At 37.2% G+C, this 26,889-nt stretch overlaps 5 protein-coding genes across 7 annotated transcripts in view; 3 read left to right on the forward strand and 2 right to left on the reverse strand.

The window, feature by feature from the left end:
- Nucleotides 1-26,889, forward strand: part of LOC125801365 (zinc finger protein 239-like) — a 362,996-nt gene that overhangs the window by 223,551 nt on the left and 112,556 nt on the right. The window lies entirely within an intron of this gene.
- LOC111188530 (zinc finger protein 239-like) overlaps nucleotides 1-26,889 on the reverse strand; it is a 214,745-nt gene that overhangs the window by 131,630 nt on the left and 56,226 nt on the right. The window lies entirely within an intron of this gene.
- The window catches only part of LOC125801250 (zinc finger protein 271-like), a 140,506-nt gene that overhangs the window by 77,359 nt on the left and 36,258 nt on the right, over nucleotides 1-26,889 (forward strand). The gene's annotated exons all lie outside the window — the stretch shown is intronic.
- Nucleotides 1-26,889, reverse strand: part of LOC125801263 (gastrula zinc finger protein XlCGF26.1-like) — a 114,495-nt gene that overhangs the window by 31,384 nt on the left and 56,222 nt on the right. The window lies entirely within an intron of this gene.
- On the forward strand, nucleotides 5,289-21,389 carry LOC125801447 (zinc finger protein 239-like). Of its 2 annotated transcripts, none has more exons than XM_049478197.1 (2): nucleotides 5,289-5,355; nucleotides 17,689-21,389. In XM_049478197.1, exon 2 carries the CDS (start codon nucleotides 17,865-17,867, stop codon nucleotides 18,711-18,713), a length of 849 nt encoding a protein of 282 aa, XP_049334154.1. In that variant the 5' UTR covers nucleotides 5,289-5,355; nucleotides 17,689-17,864; the 3' UTR covers nucleotides 18,714-21,389. The 2 variants fall into 2 exon arrangements, with proteins under 2 accessions (XP_049334154.1, XP_049334155.1); XM_049478198.1 differs by having other exon boundaries at nucleotides 5,297-5,355; nucleotides 17,843-21,389.

Consider the following 26,889-nt stretch of genomic DNA (forward strand, 5'->3'; position numbering starts at 1 on the left):
TAATTATTTATTGTAATACTAGTACTCTTCAGATCATGTTTATTTGGTCTGGCCCAAGATTAAAAAGTCCTTCAAAATCACACTAGAACATCAGCTTTAAATTAAACTTTTTTGTGCCTTATTGATCGGTATGCCATGTTGCCAGTTAATTTTAAAGTATAAAATCAGCTCGGGCCAGGCTAATTCCAGGTTTTCCTTAAAGAAGAAGACTAGTTCTCTTCAGATCATGTGTATTTGTTCTGGCCCAAGATTAAAAAGTCCTTCAAAATCACACTAGAACATCAGCTTTATATTAAATTTTTTTGTGCATTATGGATCGGTAGGCCATGTTGCCAGTTAATTTTAAAGTATAAAATCAGCTCGGGCCAGGCTAATTCCAGGTTTTCCTTAAAGAAGAAGACTAGTACTCTTCAGATCATGTGTATTTGGTCTGGCCCAACATGAAAAAGTTCTTCAAAATCACACTTGAACATCTGCCTCATATTTTTTGAGCGCAATGGCTTTTAAAATATAATTTTATTAAATATATATTTAATTATTTATTGTAATATATAATTATAAATTCAGTAATTAAAATAAATATTTTACAATATACAAAATTACATTTAATACGATATTGTATATTTACATTGTTAATAAACAGATGTACTGCTTTTCTTCATTCTATCTCCTTCAGTGTTGATCTGTGAGGTGTTTAATATAAACAACGGGTGTTTGTGAACGCTCCCTTTACAGGTGCTGGTCAACGAATTAGAATAATTTGAAATAGTGCAATCATGAAATTCTTTGAATGCATTTTTTGTGCAGAAAGCAAATCAGGTGTTCACCGCACCTGTCCTACTCGTTAGACTAATCACAGAACTCGTTACCTGGAAAAAAATTTGCTCAGCTGAGCTTTCCAAAAGGCCCATTTAGGCCATTTAACTGTGACACTGTTGTTTTATTGAATTAGAATAATGGAGAAACCGTTTCATTGAATTAGAATAATTTTTATTATAATTACAATCATCACTTTCTCAGTATTTTGTGGCTGCCCCCTTGGCTTGTATGACTGCCTGAAGTCTCCGCGGCATCGATTTGACCGGCTTGTCGCAAGTTTCCGCACTCACAGCTTCCCAGGCAGTGGCGATGTTCTGCTTCAGTTGGTCCAGCGTAGTAGGATTTCTGTCGCAAATTTTCCGCTTGACGATGGCCCAAAGGTTTTCAATGACATTGAGGTCAGGCGAGTTGGCCGGCCATGCCAAAACTTCAAGCTGTTTTTTAGTGAACCAATCTTTGGTCGACTTTGCCGCATGAGCCGGTGCAAGATCCTGTTGAAATATGAAGTCTTCTTCGCCGAACTGTTCCTCAACAGTCGGAATCAGGAACGTTTCCAGAACATCTTGATATACGGCAGCATTGACAGTCTTCTTGAGGAAGCAGAGTTTCCCTACACCTCGAGCGGACATGCATGCCCAGACCATAACGCTCTGGGGAAACTTGACGGATCTTTTCACGCACTCGTGGTTGTAGGTTTCGCCACCACGACGCCAGACACGAGGACCTTGGTCACCGAAGGAGATGCAGAAGCGTGATTCGTCACTGAAGACCACTTTCTGCCAGTCTTCAACAGTCCACTCGCCGTGTTCTTTGGCCCACTTCAGCCGTTTCTCCATTTGTTTCTTGTTCAGCATCGGTTTTACTGCTGGAACGCGAGATTTGAAGCCGAGTTCGCGCAGACGACGGTAAGTGGTTGATCTGGAGACGTCAGCGCCGGTCTGCTTGTTCCACAAGTCGGTGAGCTCGGAAGTGGACTTGAACCGGTTGCTGACTGCGATCTTTCTCAGCTGCTTGTTGTCGCGAGCAGAAGTTTTTCGGACGCCGGAACAGTTGGTGCGCTTGCTGCAGTTTTTATTGAGAGCTTTGCAGAAGGAAGACTGGCTGATGCCGAGCTGCTCAGCAATTTTAGTTTGGGTCAAGCCTTGTTGGCGAAGGGCTTGAATTTGAGCCACTATTCCGGTTGAGAGGTCGCGCTGCTTACCCATGATTGATTTTACAACTTAGAAATTCTACTCAACCCTGACTTTATACTGCACAGTGAACACTCTTCACAGAAAACAAAAATTCGAGCATTTATTCTAATTCAATGAAACGGTTTCTCCATTATTCTAATTCAATAAAACAACAGTGTCACAGTTGAATGGCCTAAATGGGCCTTTTGGAAAGCTCAGCTGAGCAAATTTTTTTCCAGGTAACGAGTTCTGTGATTAGTCTAACGAGTAGGACAGGTGCGGTGAACACCTGATTTGCTTTCTGCACAAAAAATGCATTCAAAGAATTTCATGATTGCACTATTTCAAATTATTCTAATTCGTTGACCAGCACCTGTAGTTCACGGTGGTTCAGTGAAGCGGCAGCTGCGAATATCAAACCAACTTCAGCCGGGGAATACGAGGCTGCGAATATCGAGCCAAACAAATCTTGCGCTGCGAATATCAAACCAACTTCAGCCTCGTTAGGATCTTCTTCTTTACAATCCAGACTCCCATGTGACTGAGCATGAATTTCTGCTCGTTTGTTTTATCCTGTGGTCAAATTGGCCCCAAACATAATACTTTTAACTATTCTTGATAACATTAAATCTTTTTCATTCCAGTTATTTTATTTTTATTTTTTTAATGGCTATTCAAGTAGTTAACAAACAAATATAGCATGTGACATAAACTTGGTTAAAAATGATATTAATATATAATAATTTTCTGTCATTTGAAATTGCTGGGGTGAAATTGACCCCAAACATAAAAGGTGTTAGTAAATTTGAAGGTAACAGGAGGGTTAAAACTACCCCAACAAATAGCACTTATCAAATTTTACTCAAAGGTCAGAACTATTGTTAAAGTAGAAATTGTGACATTTCTTTTCAACACTTTCTTCGATACAAACACCCATTAGAACTAAGAAATCTTCAGGATTCTTTCAATATGTAAGAGTGCTTTACACCAAGAACCCACATGTTAACAAATAATTCTTAATATGCCTAGTTATATTGGTATATAATATAATATAATGAAATCATGTATTCCATATTTAATTTGATTTAAATTGATGAATCAACTTTGATTGCTGAAAATGAACCGAATAAGGTGAGCTTTCACTTAATTGATCAATAATACCATTTTAACCACCCCAAAGAGAAGCACTCACTCCTTGTATTAAATAATCAATGCTTCACTTTGTGATGGTCACCATAGATATTCAAACACTGTGTAATACATGCTAAAGTTGTACCAGATTGACTTGGTCCTCACTGTTGATGGTTTACAAGTGTGAAGTACCCTTCTATACAGAAATCAGGATGGTCCATTGTGATGTCAGAGAGTGATTTTACAGGGAGTAGAGACACTTTTTTAAAATCTAAATTTAATTTAAAATATTATGATTACATTTTATTTACATTTACCTTCTTTATGTCATGCAGATTCTTGAAAAGGAGATCATACTGCAGCAGATCTTGTTTGTTGCTCACCTTGTTTAAAGTCTTTCTATTTATGCATTCTGAAAGCTTTCCATAAATTGAGGTCATTCACACCTACTCCCTGTAAAATCACTCTCTGACATCACAATGGACCATCCTGATTTCTGTATAGGAGGGTACTTCACACTTGTAAACCATCAACAGTGAGGACCAAGTCCATCTGGTACAACTTTAGCATTTATTACATACAGTGTTAAAAAGGTTTTATCAATTTGGTGTAAATTTTTGAACAGTGTTAACTTGCATGGTAAATTTTGTCAGTACAAAATTGTTTAAATATCCATGGTGACCATCACAAAGTGAAGCATTGATCATTTAATGCAAGGTAAGTGCTTCTCTTTGGGTAGTCTAAATGGTACTATTTATCAATTAAGTGAAAGCTCTTTAGCCTTTATTACATACACAGTGTTAAAAAGGTTATACATTACTTACCATTAAAATTCCTTAAACTAATGGTTCAGATCATAATTTACTAACAGGGTCTACTACATTTTTAAACATTGGTTATTTAGTAATATGTGAATGTCTTGTTTAAAGTCATTTAACATTTTATTTTAGATATTGTGGACAAATTTTTAGAAATCCACTTATTCTTATGCAATTCCACTTCTTACCTGTTTTACCTGAACATCTCGCTATAATCCCTCTGAAAACAAATTCTTAATTTTTAAATGTAAAATTTTACAAGCACACTTTTATATTAGCAACTGTTGCTCATTTCACAGAGATGTTCAGCAGCAACTCCATGAATAGTTGCCAGAAAGACACGTGAATTTACCATCAAAATAAAAGTCTGCCTATAAAATATTACATTTAAAAGAAAGAATGGGTTTTGGAAATGATTGCATTGAGGTAAGGGTCAGGTTAGACCCTGTAAAGTGGAATTTTACTCTGCCACAAGTGTTTTTATAAGTAATGTTGATTACCTTACTGATTTAACAGAAAATATATATATTTTTTTAGCAAATTACATTATCTTTAGCCACGCTGTTTTATTAAGCGTAGTCTTATTAAGAAATCCCAGTTAAACCATTAGTGTGGAATATCAAGTGTACCACAGTAATACAGTTCTGCTGTAACTATATTAATATATTTTAAATTCAGGACACACTTTCATTAACCCAAAATAACACCAAAATATTCGGTATTATGAAGGAAAATACATCAGAGTAAGTGAATTTCTAAAAAATGGTCCACAATACCAACAATCAATTATTTAATTACAATACTTTAGACATTATTACATATTACTAAATTACTAATGTTTCAAATACAGTAGATCTTGTTAATTAATGATGATCTGAGCCATTTGTTGAATGTATTTTAATGGTTAATAATGCCTAAGCTTGTCTTTTAAGAGTTAAATGAGGCATTACTCAACTATTTTACAGCGTTTATTACTGTTGTAAGTGTAACAGAGTAATAAAATCTCTTTGTTTTAGATGAACTTTATAAAATGAGGCACTTTAATGCTGTTAAATGAAGTTTTGGCGGCCCCTGCTGTTTAGTGGTGAACTGCAGTTACGCTACGTTTGGTCTTTCTGAGCCACCGTACCTCAGCAGCGGTCTGTGTGTTTCTGTGCTGCGGGTAGGTGCTGAGCTCCGTGTTTTATGAATAAATAGTGGTTAAAAACATGCTTTAAGTTAAAAATACTGCTACTAATTCGAGTATAAGACCGATTAAAGAGTGTTTATCAGCTAAACCTATTATTATTATTATTATTATCATTATTATTTATTAAGTATTAATGATATATTTTTATTTATTTATTCAGCTCGGTGTTAACCGCAGTAGTCACTCCAGAAAAAGGGAAGTAAGAAAAGTACATATTGTCATCCAGGTATGTGTTTCATTCATATTTTACTATATTTCTGATCATGTTCAGTTGTATTTTTATGTTTGTGAAATGTGTTCATGTACATGTATTTTAATGTGTATTTTTGTGGTACAAGATTCTACTGGTAATGCAGACCATTTATAATAACACTTTAAGAATTGTATTTTATATTTTATAGAAAATCATGTGTTTAAAGCCATATAGTAGGCGGTTTTATATGTTGTTGCCATATATGTACTGGATCTGAGAAGCAGTGCATTTCTATGCTGCAGCTTAGTGTTAACCGCAGTAACCACTACAGTAAAAAGAAAATAAAAAAAAGTACATATTGTTAATTGATGTACACTTGTTGCAAATGTCGTCTGTGTTTTAAATATGTTGGTAAATATATAAATGTCAAACAATATTAGTTAATGTTAAATAAAAGTAGCATAATACACAAATTCATTATTTCATTCTCTGGCAGCATTTTTTTATACTAGGGGAATAGACAGAATATTTTGATAAAGCACAAAACTGATTATCCCACCAAAAAACAAAAAAAAAAATTGCCCAGCAACACTAGTTTTAGTACAGATATTACAGTCAAGCTTCTAAAATCCACTGATTGTGTTTGTTAGGCTAGTATAAAACATGCTGTAAGTGGCTGAAATAATGTTTTAAGAATTGTTTTCTCAGTCAGAATATTATCATAAAGTACAAACGCTAAACTGTATTTCCCAGCAAAACTAGTTTTAATACAGACATTACAAACAACTCAAACAAGAACCTGATTTCAGTTTTGTGAGGCTACCAAAATATCCTAGAATAGAATATGGTTCATTTTTATTCAAAAACAGTTACTTAGCTAACAAGTTAAAGTTATCAGTGCTTTATTTTACTGGATAGCTAATATCATGCTAGCTATAGTTACCAGCATTTTACAAGCATTTTATAATCAGTAACTAATGTTTGCTAGCTAGCTAAAGTCGCAAGCATTTTAAAACCGGTAGATAATGTTAGTTAGCTAGCTAAACTACCAGTGCTTTTTAAAAAAAAACTAAGTAGCTAACGGTAGCTAGCTAGCTAATATTACCAGTGCTTTTTCAACTACGTAGCTAATGTTATCTAGGTAGCTAAAGTTACCAGCTTGTTTTAAACCTAGTAGCTATCAGTAGCCACCTAGTTAAAGTTACCAGTCCTTTTTTAACCAAGTAGCTAATGTTAGCAGTGTTTTTTTTTTACTGGTAGCTGCTCATACCTTCACTTAGTACTAGAATTTTTTTTGCAATAACGATATTCTTTGCAATATGATCGAACACTGAATTTTTCACTGAAGTCAAGAATACACTACTGCAACAAAATTAATGTTTCATTTTGTTATTTTATAAAATATGAAATGGCACACCCCTAATTGAGATATTTGTATCCCAAGTCAATGATCCAGAATGACATGATTCTAATAATGCACTCCAAATATCTCTATATATCCAGGATTAAAGTAAAATAAATGATACTGGAGAGATATTATCTGTCACTAGTAGATATATAAAGGGAATTGAGAACAGTGTGAATTTTTCTTTTTTTTTTGTGACTTGTATTTTATTAAATTTTTCAATGTTTAACAATATCACATTTAGCCAAACACACAAAAACAAACAGGGGGGGGGGGGGGGGGATGGGGGTGTAATGCTGTATACAGGCTTACAGTATGTAAACATTTCTCATACTATTGATACACATATAATGGTACTCCAACTTACAAGCAATAATACATAAAATAATACAAATGATAACAGTAATAAACGCTTCACTTCAATCCTCAATATACCTCTGCAAATACAAGCCCCATTTCTCATAATATTTGTTAATTTTTCCCAATATTCTAAAGGACATCTTTTCATATGCTGCAACTTTTGCCAATTCACTAAGCCACTCCTGCACAGAAGGTCCTGATGATGACTTCCATCCTCTAAGCACAATTTGTTTTCCTATCATAATACTAGTATGTATCCAGTCAGCTGTAGGCTTATGACAATGAGCTAAGATTGTAGGATCACCAAGAATATAAAGTCTGGGACAGAAGGAGAATGTGATTTCTGCTATTTCTGATAAATACTCATGAACACTTAACCAAAATTGTTGGAGTTTAGAACAAGACCACAGCGCATGAACCAATGTACCTTCCTCTCTTTGACACCGCCAACATTCTGATGTTTCTTTAAGGCCAAGCTTATGTAGTCTACTAGGTGTCCAATAAAATCGATGCAGAATCTTAAACTGTATAAGTCTTACTCTAAGATCCCTTGACATAATTGAAACCTTACGAAAAATCCTATCCCACAGTTTTCCTCATTTGATGATATGTTCAAATCCTTTGCCCAAACTGTCTTGAGCCCTACTGTTGCCTTATTATTAGCCTCTTTTAAAAGTAAAGCATAGTAAGCAGACACTTCATGTTCCTTTCCATATATATTTACAATTTCAGATAACCATTCTGCCTGTTGAGGACTGTTTTCATATTGTGCAAAAATTCCCTTGAGCATATGATTTAATTGCAGGTATCTCCAAAATTGTGAACTGGGCAGGTTAAATTCCTGCATCAGTTGATCAAATGATTTTAATGAGTCATGATCATACATATCTCCTATAGTTAAGATACCACAATTAATCCAATTCTTCCACATAACCGGGGATTTTGCAATACATAACTTGGGATTTTGCCAAATGCTAGAAGATTTATTTAAGTACGGCTTAAATTTAATTATATGGCTGACCCTAATCCATATTTTTTGTAAATGTGAAACTATGGGGTTTGATCTATCACAGTGTGGTGATTTTGTGGACAGGCATTGAAAAAGTGGGAGTGGGGCGCAAGATGAACTCTCAATTCCATACCATGGAGGAGCCCTTTCAGGTGGTAGAAACCAATGGGCCAGATGTCGAAGGCTAAATGCATAGTAGTAAAATAAAAGCTTTGGCATCCCTAGACCTCCAGTTACAACAGGCTGCTGCAATTTTCCCAAATGTATACGGGGTCTTTTCCCATTCCAGATAAACCTCTTACATAAAGCATCAAATTGTTTAAAATATATCAAGGGAACCTCCAGTGGTAATGACTGAAATAAATAATTAATTTTGGGCACACAGTTCATTTTCAGCACGTTAACCTTTCCCCAAATAGATAAATTTAGGTGGGACCATCTTCCAATATCAGCTGTTATACTTTGAAGCACCGGGCCAAAATTTTCTTTTACAATATCAGTGACCCGAGGTGGAATACGAATACCCAGGTACTGAATACCTTGTTTTGGCCATTGGAAGGAGCCTGCCTGAAAAAATGAAATTGGACAATACTGTGTTAGAGGAAGGGCCTCGGATTTCGACCAATTCACCTTATAGCCAGAAAACTTAGAAAATGATTCGATAATACTCAGAAGTGTAGGTACTGAATTAATTGGATCAGTTACAAATAAAAGAATATCGTCTGCATAAAGCATTAATTTATGAACTGATTCCCCCACAGTAATACCAGGAAAATTTTTATCATGCCGGATAGCGGCTGCAAGAGGCTCTAGTGCCAAACAAAATAACGAAGGTGACAGTGGCGAACCCTGACGAGTTCCTCTGGAGAGCTCAAAATAGTCTGAGATGTACCCATTAGTCTGCACTGCTGCTTGGGGCTTGTTATAAAGTAGCTTAATCCAGTTAATAAAGGTTTCGCCAAATCCAAAAGTTTCCAACACCTTAAATAAGTATCCCCACTCCACACGGTCGAACGCCTTTTCGGCATCAAGAGAGACCACAGCCACGGGAGTACTGGCATCAGATACTGCCCACATTATATTGATCAGACGCCTGATATTATCAGCAGAATTTCTATTCCTAATAAAACCAACCTGGTCATTATGAATCAATGAAGAGATAACCCTATCTAGTCTATTTGCCAAAATTTTTGACAATATCTTGACATCGATAGGTATTAAAGAAATTGGCCTATAATTCTTACAGTCACCAGGGTCTTTATCTTTCTTTAAAATTAAGGTAATAAGGGCCTGTGATAGAGTGGGCGGCAACTGTCCCCTCTCTAACGCCTCAATATACATGCTATACAAAAGTGGAGCTACCTCAGCTGCATAACATTTAAAAAACTCTGCTGTATAACCATCTGGCCCTGGTGATTTACCCGAGGGTAAATCACTTATCACTTTTTTAATTTCTTCCTCAGTTATAGGAGAATCAAGTAAATCTTTCTGATCTGTATTCAACTTAGGTAAATTTAGCTTATCCAAAAATGCCATGGTTGCTTCTTCATAGACGACTGACTCTGTTGAATATAACATAGCGTAAAAATCCTTGAAAGCTTTATTTATGTCTATATTTTTAGTAACTATGCTACCATCAGAAGTCTGCACCCCAGGAATGATAGATGCCAGCTGTCTCTGGCTTATATATCTTGACAGTAATTTTCCCGCTTTGTCACCAGATTCAAAGTATTTCTGTCTAGCCCTATGTAAACAAAATTCCATTCTTTCAGACAGGACAGAATTATATTCATATTTTAACTGGGATAATATTCTAAGTTCATTTGCCGACCTCTGCCTTTTAAGACTTTTTTCCATACTTCTAATTTTTTCTTCCAACATATCCAGTTTACAGTTGTTCTCTTTTTTCTTAAATGAAGCATGCTGTATAACAAAACCCCTTATTACCGCCTTGAATGCCTCCCAGGCTACCCCAGCCGATGGCGCTGATGGCACATTATTTTCTATGTAAAACTTTATATGAGCTCTTAGTGCTTCTTTAAAATTACAATCTTGAAGCAAGGAAGAATTGAATCTCCATCTAGAAGACCTAACTTTGTCACTATAGGGTATCAATTCCAATGTTACATTAGCATGGTCTGATACTAATATACTTCCTATTGAACAAGACAAAACAAGAGGAAGAAGGGGTTTAGAAATAAGGAAAAAATCTATTCTAGAATATGTTCTGTGCGAAGAAGAAAAAAAGGTATAATCACGTGCTGTAGGATTTTGCATTCTCCATATATCTACTAGACCCATATCAGAACACATACCCTTCAAAGTATGATGCGCTTTAGATGTTTTACAGTTAACAGGACCAGTACGGTCAAGCACAGCATCCATAACTAAATTGAAATCCCCTCCGATTATTTTAGGATGTTGCCCAAAATTAAGAATTTTATCCTCCATGCTTTCAAAAAATCCTGGGTCATCACCATTAGGAGCATAAATATTTGCTAAAATAAGTGTCTGCCCTTGTATTTCAGCCAAAATTATATTAAACCTGCCGTTCTCGTCCTTGGTCTCCTTCAAGCACTTAAACTGCAGGTGTTTGTTAACCAATGTTATAACTCCCCTACTCTTACTGCTTCCTGCGCTAAAAAACACATTACCCACCCAGTCTTTACACAATTTTTTGCATTCGTCTGGCAACAGGTGAGTTTCTTGCAGAAACACAACGTCGTAGTTTTTAGGTTTAAGGGTAGCTAACACTTTTTTTCTTTTTATCGGATGTCCTAAACCTTTTACATTCCATGAAGTGAAGCACAACTTATTCAAACTAGGAATCACCATACGTAAATTTCAAAAGACAAAACCAAATTGTTGGAGTCATAAACATACAAACACTACCCCATGATTGAAAACAGACAATACTGTAAAGACAAACAACGTAACCACACGTTCCAACACGTGGATCTGAACTTGAACTATGTCTAAACATACTACAAAGAAAAAAAAAAGACCCTGACGGTCCATGACTTGCTAACTGGGAAGCCGCTGAGTGATCCGCTCCACAGGCACCCTCAAACAAAGCATTACAGTCACTCTGGTATTAAAGAAACATAATAATGTCTCACTTTGTCCAAGTTGAGTTCTTGAGAGAAAACTCTTCCAAGACAAGGGCAAATCAGCACTAAATACGAGGGAGATAAATTAACTCTCCCGTCTCAGACCTCACCTCGCTCCGTAGCTCACTTTTAACTCTCCATTTTGGCAATGAATTTCATTGCCTCTTTAGGGCTATCGAAGCGCTTAGATCCGGATTTTGTTTGGATTCTCAGAGTTGCTGGATATATCATGGCAAAGGGCACGTTCCGTTCATGAAGCACTTTCTTGCACTCTTTAAACTGCTCCCGCTTCTGCTGTGTAGCTCTTGAGAAATCCGGGAAAAACAGAACACGGCTACCCTCCCACTGCAGCTCTTTTCTCTCGCGCGCGATCCGTAAAACATAGTCTCTGTCACCCGATCTCAGAAAACGAACCAGGATAGCTCGCGGTCTGCCCTCGGGAGCGGGTCGCGGAGCCAGAGCTCTATGCGCGCGCTCAATCTCCAGCCGTGTTCCATCAGATTCAATGTTCAAAATCTTCGGAATTACCTCATTCAGGAATTGTATCATGTTTCCTAATTCCTGCCCTTCAGGTATTCCCACAATGCGTACATTATTACGCCTGTTGCGATTTTCCATATCTTCGATTTTCTCCCGGAGAGCATCCACCTCAGATTTGGTTGCAGGCGGGTTAGCCGTGACCTTCTCCCTATGCTCGCGCTCCGTATCCTCAAGGAACTCCACCCGCTTTTCCACTTCACTTATTCTTGTAATTAGGGAGGATAACTTCCCTTCAATTGAAGCGGTGGTGCGTTTTACCTCCGCCAGGCTGCTCATGTCTCCTGAAATTTGCTGAAGTGCTGCGTAAATGTTGGAGATATCCTGCGCGAGATTCGGCTGCTCCCGGTTGAAGGAACTTTCGCCATCTTGGCCGGAGTTAGCCTCGGGACCTTGAGAACGAAGTTGCATTTTACTGTCGCTGAACACATGAATCTTCGATTGTTTGGACATCTTGAAGGTCAGGGACAAGTCCAGAGTATAATACCACCAGAGCTGGCGACAGCTTATGTGAAAATACAGGATTAATTGAGAAGTGCCTCACGGAGCTTTCCACTACGCGGCCATCACTCTCGTCGCGTCACGTGACTCCGTGAATTTTTCTTTTGCTAAAAACAGTAAAAATGTAGTACCCTGATGTAGTAATTGGGCATGGGTGATATGGTAGGATATTTTAGGGTATAATATTGTTCACAATATTTAAAAATGTTGGTGATTGTTATTGTGTATGGTCAACACAAAAAAGTCACTAATTTCCAGGCCTTTTTTAAATTAGTAAACCTTTATGGCTCATTTGTTTTCTGCACTTACAAAATTAATTTGGTCTAACAAGTCATAAATGTTAGCTACATCTAAATGATTGAATCACTTCGATATAGAATTTATCATAGATCTTTTATCATTATCTAATATTTTAAGTTGTCAACTTAATATATTTAGTCGAGGTAATTTAAAATGTATGCTAGGCTTGCCAACTTAAAAATGTGTTGAAATTTGTTGCTAAAATACTTTTAGTTAAATTAACAAACTGAGAAGTATTTGTTGTACGTCAACAGAAAACACTACTAAACTACACAATTTATATATTTATATAGTATTTTTTATATTTTAGTGTAAAATCACTTTTCTGCAGTTTACATAAGGCAGCTGCATACAAAATAAGGAAATAAAAAAGTAAAAACACAATAAACTGAAGAGTATTTAACTACAATGTTAATTTTAGGGCTGTCAATGTTAAAGCGTTAATGCACGCTGTTAATCTGGAATCAGTAATGGGTTACTATTTTTTAATGCAAGTTAAGTCTACTCCGTGTGGGTAGATGGCGCTCTCTCCCCACATCACTCCTATTGTGATGTCCACAGCACAGGGCGTCTGTGAGCTGATGTATCAGAACCGAGTCCCTTCCCTTTTCTCCAAGCACACTGGCTGCTCGGCAATGCTGCATCAGCAGCAGCTCGAAAAGAAGCGGAGGCTGACTTCACATGTATCGGAGGAGGCATGTGCTAGTCTTCACCCTTCTGGTGTGTTGGGGCATAGCTAGTGATAGGATGAGTCCTAATGAGTGGGTTGGGTAATTGGGGAGAAAATGGGGGAAAAATTAGAAATAAAATGATTAAAATAAAGTTAATTAAGGCTTTAAGTTTGACCCCTACTTCCGCCGTAATCTGCCCTGCCCCCGCCCAACACACTGATTAGTTTTCTGGCTGAATTATTGAACAGCGTGCTCTTATGGTGTCCAGCAGTAACACTCAGATTCAGACTTCCAGCTCCGACCCGGTCAAAGATCTCCCTCTGTCTCTTTGCCTCCTTCTCTCTCTCTCTCTCTTACTTGTGCACACACATAGACTGCGCTTCCTGCTCTCCTGCTCCTCATCCCTTAGATTTTTATACTCGTCAAATTAAGTTTGAATTCAGAAATCCACACAACCAAGTTTACAATCCAATTAATCATGCATCCTTTATTTCAGCACCCTACATTGATTTTATGTCCCCTCAAACATACAAGTATATACTATAATTTTAATTAATACCATTAATATACATATAATTGCATTTTACATTGAGTTCCACTGCCTGGCAACCGTCTTATTGCGGAGACAACCTTGAGTACCAGTCAGAGCAACATCCAGCAGCTTAGGAAAACAGGGAGAGATATTGCGTTGCAGTGTTCTTCTGGAACAATGGCTACTGAAGTATAGCGCAGACATTCTCTATTGTCCTTCATGGTCCTTAATTTTCTACGCACTCTGTAGGACAAACAGGTTCCCCCAAACCCAGGCTTCTTGTCGAGAAGATGGTGTCAATTGCATTGAAAGACCATTTGATCAAATCCATATTTTCTAGTTTGAAGAGCAGTGCGAGGAGAGTCTCTTTGGTAGCAGTACACAGCACTAGACAGGAGAAGCCAAGCAGGATAGATAAGGGGAGGAGAGGGAGAAAAATGCGACCGCCTCTGAGAGAGTCAAGTAAAAGTTATTTTGCATAATAGTAGTATTAGTAGTAATTTTGACATTTTTTAGTAATGCTTACCTGCCAGATATTTTATTTATTGTAGTATTAATTTCTGTACACTGAAAAAACATTCATTGGGTCAGCTTAACTGTTTAAGTCATAGGTCGGCAATAGGCGGCCCGCGGGCCAGATGCGGCCCGCAAGCAAGAAACATCTGGCCCGTGAGGTTGAACTATAATGAATAAAAAATCGGACTGTCCGTCTCAAAAATGCTCTTTATTTAGAAACTTAATTTTCCAAAACAGTAAAAATTATTAAAGATTTTTTGATAGAGCCACGGGCTGTTAGATAACTGCTAGCTTCTTTATTCTGTTATTATTTTTTTTATTCGTTTGTTTTTTTTTATTTAACAAACAGGTATATCATTAATAGCGCCCCCAATGGTCAGTCCACAGATTTCACCCACATCAGCCCACTTGAATGTCTTTTAAGAGCGCCCTCCCGCCACCGCGCCCGCCAATTCCGCAACCCCCCCACCCCCCGGCCAAGTGCTTGTGGCCCGCCATGTAATGGCTTGGAAAAAATCTGGCCCGCGGCCAAACTTAATTGCCGACCCCTGGTTTAAGTTGTAAATAAGTAACATTTCAAATTTATTAAGTTTTGTTCACACAATAGTTTCATTAGCTCCACAGTTTTTTGTGGGGGTATTGTGGGCCTAAATAATTTAGTTTATTTAGTAGATATAGGTATTATCAACATATTTAGCATATTTTTATCGAACTGCCAATACTGACATCATAATACCGTGACAGCACAAGAGTCAACTCTGTAGCTCCAAGCACTCCAACATACTGTGTGCACTTACAGTGCATCCGAGAAAGCATTTACAGTGCTTCACTTTTTCCACATTTTGTTACGTTACAGCCTTATTCCAAATTGTATTAAGTTACTTTAAGGATTTAAGGAGATTTTATTGTCATTCGCATCACATGTGGTACATGAGGTGGAACGAAATTGTGATCTCACGATCCAGTTTTACACCCAAAGAGCTGTTATTAATAGATATATAGATAAAAAAAGAATACAATAAAAGAAATAGAATATACAAAATAGATAGATAAATACCCCAAAAGAATAAAAAGTAAATGGAGAGTAGAAAGGTTCCAGCAACATGAAGTCCAGAGTGCAAGTGTGCTATAGCAGCATGATATGGAATTAGAGCAGTGGAGATAGAGTGTCTCAATGCAAATAAAGTGACCATGTTTGTAAACAGACATTTGTCCTTGGTGACAGTGCAGTGTGTTGTTAAGTGGAGTTTAAGAGTCTTACAGCTTCCGGAAAGAAGCTGTTTCTGAGTCTGGTTGTTTTGCACTTAATGCTCCGCAGCCTCCGGCCTCTGAGCTTTCCTGTCTGCAGCAGAGCAGCTTCCATGCCACACGTTGATGCTGGAGCACATGACTCTCTCCACCACACATCTGTAGAAGGAGGTGAGGACTGCGCTTCCGAGTCCAGCTCGTCTCAGCCTCCTGAGAAAGTAGAGCCGCTGATGTGCCTTTCTGATGTGCACACCCAAGTACCTGTAACTGTCGACAACTTCCACCGCAGATCCTACAATGTGCAGGGGGAGGTGGGCATGCTTGCCCCTTCTGAAGTCCACAATCATCTCCTTCGTCTTCTTTACATTGATGCAGAGGTTGTTTTCTCTGCATCAATCCTCTAGGTATTCCACCTCCTGCCTGTAGCTGGACTCATCTCTGTTCGTGATGCATCCAACAACTGCTGTGTCATCGCCTAACTTCACAATATGACAGCCTGGATGGAGAGGTGAGCAGTCATATGTGAGCAGTGTGAACAGGACGGGGCTCAGCACACAGCCCTGAGGGGAGCCAGTGCTGAGGATTATGGAGGGGGAGGAGATGTTGTGAATCCTCACAGACTGCGGCCTGTTGTTGTAATCTCTTTCCTTAAAATTCTACACAGAATACCCCATTATGACCAGGTGAAAAAAGTTTTCTTGAGAGTTTTGAAAATGTATTAAAATTAAAAAACAAAGAAATCATATTTACATAAGTATGCACAGCCTTTGCTTAATAATTTGTAGAACCATCTTTGGCAGCAACTACAGCCTCCAGTCTTTTTGAATATGATGCCACAAGCTTGGCACACCTTTCTTTAGGCAGTTTTGCCCATTCTTCTTTGCAGTACCTCGGAAAATACATCAGGTTCAATGGTAGACGTCTGTGCACAGATCTCTCCAGAGATGTTAAATCGGATTCAAGTCTGGTCTCTGGCTGGGCCACTCCAGGGCATTCACAGAGTGGTCCTGAAGCCACTCCTTTGAGATCTTGGCTGTGTGCTTCGGATCGTTGTCCTGCTGAAAAATGAATTGTCGCCCCAGTCTGAGGTCTAGAGCGCTCTGGAGCAGGTTTTCATCCAGAATATGTCTGTACATTGCTGCATTCATCTTTCCCTCTATCCTGACTAGTCTGCCAGTTCCTGGTGCTAAAAAAACATCCCCATAGCATGATGCTGCCACCACCATGCTTGACTGTAGGGATGGTATTGGCCTCGTGGTGAGCAGTGCCTGGTTTCCCCCAAACATGACGCCTGGCGTCACACCAAAAAGTTCAACCTTTGTCTCATCAGACCAGAGAATTTTGTTTCTCATGGTTTGAGAGTCCTTCAGGTGCCTTTTGGCAAATTCCAAAGGGCTGCCTTGTGCCTTTTACTAAGGAGCGAATTTCGCTTGACCACTCTGCCATACAGGCCTGATTGGTGGATTGCTGCAGAGATGGTTGTCCTTCTGCAAGGTTCTCCTCTCTCCACGGAGGAACGCTGGAGCTCTGACAGAGTGACCATCGGGTTCTTTGTCACTTCCCTGACCAAGGCCCTTATCTCTGATCGCTCAATTTAGACGGCCGGCCAGCTCTAGAAAGAGTCCTGGTGCCATTCTGCCATTTACAAATGATGGAGGCCACTCTGCTCATTGGGACCTTCAAAGCAGCAGAAATGTTTCTGTATCCTGTCCCAGATTTGTGCCTCGAGACAATTTTGTCTCTTGAGTTGTACTGGCTGTTCACTCAACTTGATAATATTAGTTCTTCTGACCAAAGCATGTAATCACTTTTCAGAGTGTGGCACATCCCTAGTGCATATGGAGTGGCGCAAAAAGGGGTATTCAGCATATGCGAGGCATAGGGGCACTGCACTAGAGGGGGCGCCAAACCAAAGCCCCATATATTTGCGGAGCACGGTGGGAAAGTAATGACAAGACGCCGACTATTTTAAAACACATCTCTCTCCCCCAAGACCCCCCCCAACAGAGGTACTTTTGTTTATCTATAATAAGACAAAAGTTCAGAAGCTTCGATTGGTAATGGAAAGATGTACCAGTATTTTTCTCCATATAGTGTAACTGATTAAGCTAATTTTTTGGTTAATTGACCTGCTTTTATTTTAAAATACAATTAAATTTGTCTTTGTTTTTTTCCAGAAATTAAAATATTCCAGGGATTTCTCCTAAAATTCATCACTGCAACAAAAAGGATATTTAACTAAGAGCAATGTTAAACTGCTGAAAGAGGTGAAGCACAAGACATCCTGAAGAATCTCCAAAACACGCAGAAATAGTTTGATACGTTTAACAGATAAACAAAGCAAAGTCCCGACATGGAGAAACATCACCAGCGCATTCACACAGGAGATAAACCGTATAACTGCTCAGACTGTGGGAAGACTTTTACTCAACAGAGTAATCTCAAAAAACACCAGCGCATTCACACAGGAGAGAAACCGTATTACTGCTCAGACTGTGGGAAGAGTTTTAATCTACAGAGTACTCTCAAAATACACCAGCGCATTCACACTGGAGAGAAACCGTATCACTGCTCAGACTGTGGGAAGAGTTTTAATCTACAGAGTACTCTCAAAATACACCAACGCATTCACACAGGAGAGAAACCGTATCACTGCTCAGACTGTGGGAAGAGTTTTACTAAACAGAGTACTCTCAAAATACACCAGCGCATTCACACTGGAGAGAAACCATATCACTGCTCAGACTGTGGGAATAGTTTTAATCTACAGAGTACTCTCAAAATACATCAGCGCATTCACACAGGAGAGAAACCGTATCACTGCTCAGACTGCGGGAAGAGATTTACTACACAGAGTCAATTCAAAATTCACCAACGCACTCACACAGGAGAGAAACCATATTACTGCTCAGACTGTGGGAAGAGTTTTAATCAAGAGGGTCATCTCAAACGACACCAGCGCATTCACACAGGAGAGAAACCGTATCACTGCTCAGACTGTGGGAAGAGTTTTAATCGACAGAGTAATCTCCAAAAACACCAGCGCATTCACACAGGAGTGAAACCATATCACTGCTCAGACTGTGGGAAGAGTTTTAATCAACTGAATTATCTTAAAAATCACCAGCGCATTCACACAGGAGAGATAACTGTCCCAGATGTGTTTCACTGCAAAAAAAAAAGTGCAAATTCTAAATCCTAAATTCCAAATTCTTTGACAGCCAAAACACCTTATTCCACTCAGAATCTTCACTCTGTCACTTGAGACACATTCCACCAGAAACAAACAAGAGACTGATATAAACAATGGCTTTTACAGATTCAGCAAAATGAATCTTATCTGGGGATGTTGTTTAATGTATTCCATTATATGTTTTCCCCAGACATGTATAAAGAACTAGAGACCCAGACTTAAGTAAAAGTACAAGTATATTTCATTAGTAGTTGAAGTGTTCTTTAAGCATCATACTTAAGTACTACTTATGTATTGCAAGTAGTTTTTTTCTACATGTTCTAATCTAGTACTGTAATGTGTAGTGATGTGTTATGTAGAGATTACAGAAAAAACTCAACTTTGAATATCATCTTGTTTATATTATTTCAAATGTTTAGGCTAAAGGACTATTTTCCTCTGGCTGAAACAACAGCACAAGAACAGGAATGCACAGGATAGAGTACATTTACATGAAGTCTTAAATTAACTTTTTGTGTTGAACACACAGCAAACTCAGCCACACTGCCCTCCCTTAAAAAACATGGACTGTAAATGAATTTGAGAAGTGTCTCCAGGGGGAGGTTGAGCATCATATCAGTAGTGAAGTAAAAATAATACTCCAGTAGATACAGGTACAGCATTTTGGTAGTTAAGTACAGTGGTAAAGTAGTTCTGCTTGTTACTATATATCTCTGCTAACACCAGCATGATCTGTTGGGTCTTTTCCAAGAATAAATAAAAGTGATAATGCTAGTTTACAGTAAAATCCTTTCTTGGACACTTCACTAATTTACAGGTTCTGCATTAGCCTTTAGAACTAATAATATTTAACATTTAAAGAGCGTGGATTTCAGAATTCCAGGACATTTGTAGTTTAAAAATTGAGTATGATTTGCCATAAGGAGGAAAGAATATTTTGGTAAATGTATATTTCATCCCCAGCCTTAACAGATTCTCATTTGTTTGTAAATGTAAACCTTTTCATTTTATTTTCTCCAATTCTGTTCATTTATTTACCTTGCACAGGTGTATTGTGTCACCCTGTTTAATGTTGTTCAAAAGGAGTCTTTGTTTTTGCTGGTTAAAATATGAATGTATTTTTTGACCTTCGTGGAATTATGTGTTTTGTTTTGATTAATCAAATTTAATCATTAAGTGTTTTTTTTAGAACATATGGTAGATTTCTGATTCTGTAATCCACATAGTTGATCAAAGTTCCTTTGGGACAAGCAGTTAGCCAGGTCAAATTTAAATTACTAATGAACCAATAAAAGTACATTCATGTAGGTTTCTCCTCCTACCAGTAAGAAGATTGGAGCCTCAGCGAAGACAATGGAGCTTATCATAGTCTTTGAAACTAACACCTCACTTTGGTCATGTCCCAAGTAATTCAGTCTTTGCGAGGCAGATAGAGCTGAGTTTTTAGAGTAGTTGTGTGTTCAGTTCGAGTTCGAGCGAGGGCACTGCCAGTGCATGCTCAAAATGTTAGATTAGCATAACGTAGTCTTTAAAATTTAGATGTCATAGTTCTTAGGAGTAGAATTCTTAGTTTGCAACTAAACCTTTAGGAAGAAACCTTCAGTACTTATGATTAGGAAGTATTGAATAAATAAATTTAATATCTTTTCTAGTATATGCAGATTTAATCATTTCCCTTCACTTCTAGTAACTCTGTTGTCGCTCTGTGGAAGCCATCCTCAATTCACAAAGTGCAGCATGGCTTAGCTTAATGCTATCAACCGCTAGACCCACCCATACGAAAAGTGAAGGGGAAAACACCACCTGAGCCACTCCAGAGAGCTCCCAAAAGTGAGACCCAGAGCCACAGAGAGACGACACTGTGCAGGGTACTGTCGTGTAGACCAGAGAGGAGCATCTAGACCCCACAGAGAGGCCAACAAAATCCTTTCCATACGTTAAATAAAATACCAGGTACCCGTGGGTTGTTAAAAAGTCCCAAAATGTCTTTAATTCAGTTTAACATATTCAAGGTCTAAAGATCTCTTAAAATATCTGTGCTAATCAGAGTGAGCGAAAGATACACAGTGCGAGCAAGCGAGAGACAGTATGCATGTTCCATATGTGCTCTCTGTTTCATTTATGTGTGTTTCATTAAAAGTATCAGAAACAGGCACCAATTTTTTAAATGTATGTATTTTTTAATCTTTTGGTACGCAGTAGTACCAAGACATTTTAGTCGGTACATTTTTGGTAATGAATTTTGATACCTAGCCCTAATTCTGATTTAACATGAATTTCACAATGTCATATGAAACACAAACAATTGTATTAAATCATTTGAGTTATTAAAACAATTGGTGTGTGATTGTTTATAGTTTAATTAATAAATGACATAGGAATGTTTATTGAATAATGTCAAAAGTGTAAGCAGGCGATTAATTGCAAGTTTAAATAACCATTAAATAAAAATAAGGTTAACTGCAGAACACTAAAATATAGTCATATGCTTTTTTGTTCTTCTACAGAGCCCCTGAAGTCCTGAAGTGGCCATTTTACATAATAAAGTTTTGAGCACCACATACTAAGTGGTGAGCACTTATGAATATTTGGAGTCATGGCAGATGGCACAAAAAAGAATTAAAGCAAATTAAAGATAATAATGTAAGGTTTTCTGTTTATACAGTTATCAAAACCATATTTATTTAGCTGCCATTTGTGATCTAATGTAGGCTGCTTTTGCAAAGATCTATCTAGCTAAACTAACGCTAGCTAAGTTAGCCTAGCTCAGAAGGCTTGCATTGCTCTCTGTACAAAGCAAGGTAGGCTTGTGTGAAAGAAGCCGCTGTGTGTGTGTGTGTGTGTGTGTGTGTGTGTGTGTGTGTGCGTGCGCGCTCCAAAAAGCTTTTTCTAAAAAATGATAATTACGTCCTGCCTTGTATACTCCTAATACGAGGTAGCTAGCTAACTATCTAGCTCTCTGTCATTAGCTCTGGACTTATAGCTACCTTTAGCTACTTAGCTAAAACATTCCACCCTGAAATAAAGTAGTTAACATTAGCTAACCTAGATAAAATATTCTACACTGAAATAAAGTAGTTAAAATTAGATAACCTAGCTAACTAAAACATTCCACACTGAAATACAGTAGTTAAAATTAGCTAACCTAGCTATCTAAAACATTCCACTTTTAAATAAAGAAGTTAACATTACCTAAAGTAGCTAGGTATATAATTCCATTCTGAAATAAAATAGTTTACATAAGCTAACTTAGCTAAAACATTCCACACTGAAATAAAGTCAACATTAGCTAACCTAGCTAGCTAAAACATTCCACACTGAAATAAAGTAGTTAACATTAGCTAACCTAGCTAGCTAAATCATTCCACACTGAAATAGAGTTAACATTAGCTAACCTAGCTAGTTAAAACATTCCACAGTAAAATAAAGTAGTTAACATTAGTTAACCTAGCTAGCTAAAACATTCCATACTAAAATAATGTGGTTAACATATAATCTAGCTAAAACATTCCACACAGAAATAAAGTAGTTGACATTAGCTAACCTAGATAGCTAAATCTTTCCACACTGAAATAAAGTCAACATAACTTACCTAGCTAGCTAAATCTTTCCATACTGAAATAAAGTAGTTAAAATTAGCTAACCTAGCTAGTTAAAACATTCCACAGTAAAATAAAGTAGTTAATATTAGTTAACCTAGCTAGCTAAAACATTCCACACAGAAATAAAGTAGTTAACACTAGCTAACCTAGCTGGCTAAATCTTTCCACTCTGAAATAAAATAGTTGACATTAGCTATTCTAGCTAATACATTCCACCCTGAAATAAGGTAACGTAAGAGAACGGTATTCCGTACACATTTTCGGTATTTTCCGCGTTTGAGTGGATATTACGAAAATACCCGAGTTCAAATAGGCTGCAGTGATTGGCTAAACTATGGAATATCTGCCTAGCAACCAAAATACATTTTGATTGGTTACTTTTGGACCAATATTTTTAAAGAAAACCCCAAAAAACTGACCTCAGTCCTGTCAACAGTGTGCATCAGTATTCTGTACACCTGCCAACAAATAGGCAACGGTGTTCCGTACATCTCAGATTTCCGCTCGTGGTGGCTGTATTTTGCAAAACTTCACCACCTTTAACATATGATCTTAGACTGACATAGAAGCTTAGTAAAGTGTTTGTCAAATGGATTTGATAAGTTGTCTATGAATTGAAAAAAAATTGTGCTGAAGCTGCAGCACAAAATCTCAGCTGTCTATGAGTGGTGAAGTGGAGCTGGAGTAAGCTCGTTTTTAAAGTAAGTTATGAACAATGATTATTAATTCCTCAATCAAATATTACAACAAATGCTGTTAGTTGGACGTTTAACGTTGCATTTTGGTTGAAATGCGATGTTAAAAGTGGGTAAAACCTTACGTGAACTAGTCGATAAAGTTTTCCCCACTCCTTAGCCTCAACGTTGTTAACCCTTCCCCACCCACCCGTTTTCGGCGACACGGGCGGTTCCGCTCTACCTACCGGAATTTCAAGAGAAAACACAACGTGGATGGTCACTGACCTGTTTTAATGGAAAGAGGAAGGATTGACAATGACCCCAGACTATATTTCAAACATAACATTAGTTCATTATTAAGTATTTAATTGTTTAAATGCTCAACTGTACGGAATACTGAAGTGAACGCTATACCGTTCTCTTACGTTAGTTAACATTAGCTAACCTAGCTAGCTAAATTATTCCACTCTGAAATAAAGTGGTTAACATTAGCTAACCTAGCTAGCTAAAACATTCCACTTTTAAATCAAGAAGTTAACATTACCTAAAGTAGCCTAGCTATATAATTCTATTCTGAAATGAAATAGTTAACATAAGCTAACTTAGCCAAAACATTCCACACTGAAATAAAGACAACATTATCTAATCAAGCTAACTAAAACATTCCACACTGAAATAAAGTAGATAAAATTAACTAACCTAGCTAGCTAAAACATTCCACACTGAAATTAAGTAGATAACATTACCTTAAGTAGCTAGATGAAACATTCCACACTGAAATAAAGTAGTTAACATTAGCTAACCTAGCAAGCTAAAACATTCCACACTGAAATAAAGTAGTTAACATTAGCTAACCTAGCTAGCTAAATCATTCCCCACTGAAATAAAATGTGGTTAACATTAGTTAACCTAGCTAGCTAAAACATTCCATACTGGAATAATGTGGTTAACAATAGCTTATCTAGCTAGCTAAATTATTCCCCACTGAAATAAAGTGTGGTTAACATTAGCTAACCTAGCTAGCTAAAACATTCCACACTGAAATAAAGTAGTTAACATTATCTAACCTAGGTGGCTAAATCTTTCCACTCTGAAAGAAAGTAGTTGACATTAGCTAACCTAACTAGCTAAACATTCTATACTGGAATAAAGTATTTAAAATTAGCTAACCCAGCTACCTAAAACATTCCACCCTGAAATAAAGTAGTTAACATTAGCTCACCTAGCTAGCTAAATTATTCCCCAGTGAAGTAAAGAAAACATTAGCTAATCTAGCTAACTAAAACATTCCACACTGGAATATCGTTAACATTAGCTAACCTAACTGGCTAAATCTTTTCACTCTGAAATAAAGTGGTTAACATTAGCTGTCGTAGCTAGCTAAAACATTCCACAGTGAAATAAAGTAGTTAACATTAGCTAACCTAGCTGGCTAAATCTTTCCGCTCTGAAATGAAGTAGTTGACATTAGCTAACCTAGCTAGCTAAATCATTCCACACTGAAATAAAGTAGTTAACATTAGCTAACCTAGCTAGCGGGAACAAAAATCATAGTTAGTTTCTTAATACAGTCTCTTGTTTAAGTGAAGTTTATTGCCTAAGAGATTCTAAACAGATTTTGTTTAGATTTATAGTTATACTTCGGCAAGGATTGGTTCTTTGGTTGCTGGGGGAGAATGATTGGTGAGATGTTTAACAAAAATACATTTAATCCACTGGTTGGAATTTAAGTAACTGCACGTTTTCATCACATCTTTTTTGCACCTTGTTTTTCTAATGGAAAGGTTTCCTTTGGGTTACTGTCTACTAAGGGTTGCATAGAAGGCACTTCATAACACTCTTTATACTAGAAACACAGCAGGGCACAAAATTTACTGATCTAGAGAGCACATCCAAAATTATTAGTGGGCACTTAATCACTTTTTTCCCACAAGAAAGGCAACAAACAATTCCAAATTGTCCTGACAATTAATTGTCCAGCGACTTACTATTTATTCTATAGTCAAACTTTAGTTCAAAGTGTAGTATAGTGTAATTCACATTGTAATACATGTAAAACATGATGCAAGATAACTACAAGATACATTAAAACATTAAAAGCACTACAATTAAATTTAAATATGAGAACATTAAAATGATTTGTTCCAATGTGTATTATATGTATTTTATAATAATTATTAGAAAACATATGACTGTTTAATGAAATTATGTAATACTTACAAATAAAACAATTTAAAAAACAAATACTAAACTCTGTTTTGTGCTTGTTTTGTCCTCTGACTCCTCCTGCTGCTTGTTCCCCAACACTAACTCCACTCACAGAGTTTGCCAGCACGCAACGCTACACTACAGCAGCGCAGTACAGCAAAGGAGCTAGCAGAGCTGGTTCAGTTAAACCTTTGCTGCGACACATCTTAAAAAGCCCCAGCATGTTTCAAAAAATGCTCAGTGATCAAAGAAGGAATATAACAAGAGTGAACATTTTGGCAGTGAGTTTGAAATTTGGAGACTTAGAGCTCAAAAAACTCCAAGACCGACCCAGAGCTGCTACTTTTCTCCTGAACAGGTAAGCTAACTGCCTAGCCGATTCAGTCAGGTACTTTCGCAGAGCCGCGATCCGACACATCGCAGAGCTCGATCGGTCCTACACATCGCGGAGCTCACGCACTCCAGCACACCGCGGTGCTTTAGCTCTCCCTCGTGTAATTTACATGTTTTTTTTCTGTTAGTAAACATTCCAAAAATTTAAAAATAAATTAAATACTGCATCAATACATTTTATGTCTATTATTTAAAGGTTGCATTCAAATAACAGTTTAATTAAGTTACTCGATAGAATTATCCAAGCAATATACAGCATGGAAATGTCAAATTACCTCACTAATAAAATAAAACAAAGTAATTTTACTGTAATTTTAATTTTATAATTTCTCAATATGCAGATTTATTCTAGAAATTTGTGTAATTTGTGTATTTGAATTACAGCTTTTTTATGTAAAGAAAAATAATTTTACAGTCTTTTATAGCTTGACATACAGTGACTGAATAAGTTACTGATCCATGCATTCCCCAAGAAGATGCAGATATAAACAGCACAATCTTTTCAGAAAGCTCTTTATTAGTAAGCTTTTTTTTAGTAAGTAAAAAAATGTCACCATATATACATTCATAGCTATTTAAAACAAAGGTAACATCATAAAAATGACTTGGTTTTAAAACCAGTACACACATAAAACCAAGACTAATGCCATGACATTTCCTTTTAAAACGTGATTTCCCCTTTCCCATGTATTCCTTTAAGCTCCATTGAAAAATAAAATAAATAAAACAATGTAAAATAAAATACATGATAAACACATTTTAACTTTTAACAACACACATTTACTTTAATAAAAAACATAATTTCTTAAAATGACCATAGGTTATGTATTTTATTTTTTTACAACATTGTCCTTGTTTTGTGTGTGTATTTGCGTGTTTTATGGAAATAAAAATTGGCTCGATCTGGACCTGAAAGTAAACTTCTTGGTGGAATAAAATCAGAACACAACAATAAAAGCAATAGTAAAATTACATCTTTTATACCGTATTTTTCGGGCTATAAGGCGCACTTAAAATACTTATTTTTTCCCAAAAATCGTCATTGCGCCTTATAATGCAGTGCGCCTTGTGTATGGATTTTGCTTGTGTTTACTGACCTCGATTTTATGTGGTACACGGCGCTCTGTTGTGCAGAATTCCTCACCCACGCCAGAAAAAGATCCCCCTCTTGGGCTAGCGCGCGGTTACCTTTGACTGCCGTACTGCCTCTCGGCTGTGGCTCAGGGTAGCTAGTTTCCACTGTAGCTCCGTGGCCAGAACAAGGTGCCGGTAAACTTTCCTTTCCACCCGTTCTGGGGTAATAGC

The sequence above is a fragment of the Astyanax mexicanus genome, chromosome 4 (assembly GCF_023375975.1).
Source record: "Astyanax mexicanus isolate ESR-SI-001 chromosome 4, AstMex3_surface, whole genome shotgun sequence".
Classification (NCBI taxonomy): domain Eukaryota; kingdom Metazoa; phylum Chordata; class Actinopteri; order Characiformes; family Acestrorhamphidae; genus Astyanax; species Astyanax mexicanus.

Excerpts from the sequence above, each read along its gene's own strand:
- LOC125801447 (XM_049478197.1), top strand. The coding sequence starts at position 17,865 with ATGGAGAAACATCACCAGCGCATTCACACAGGAGATAAACCGTATAAC.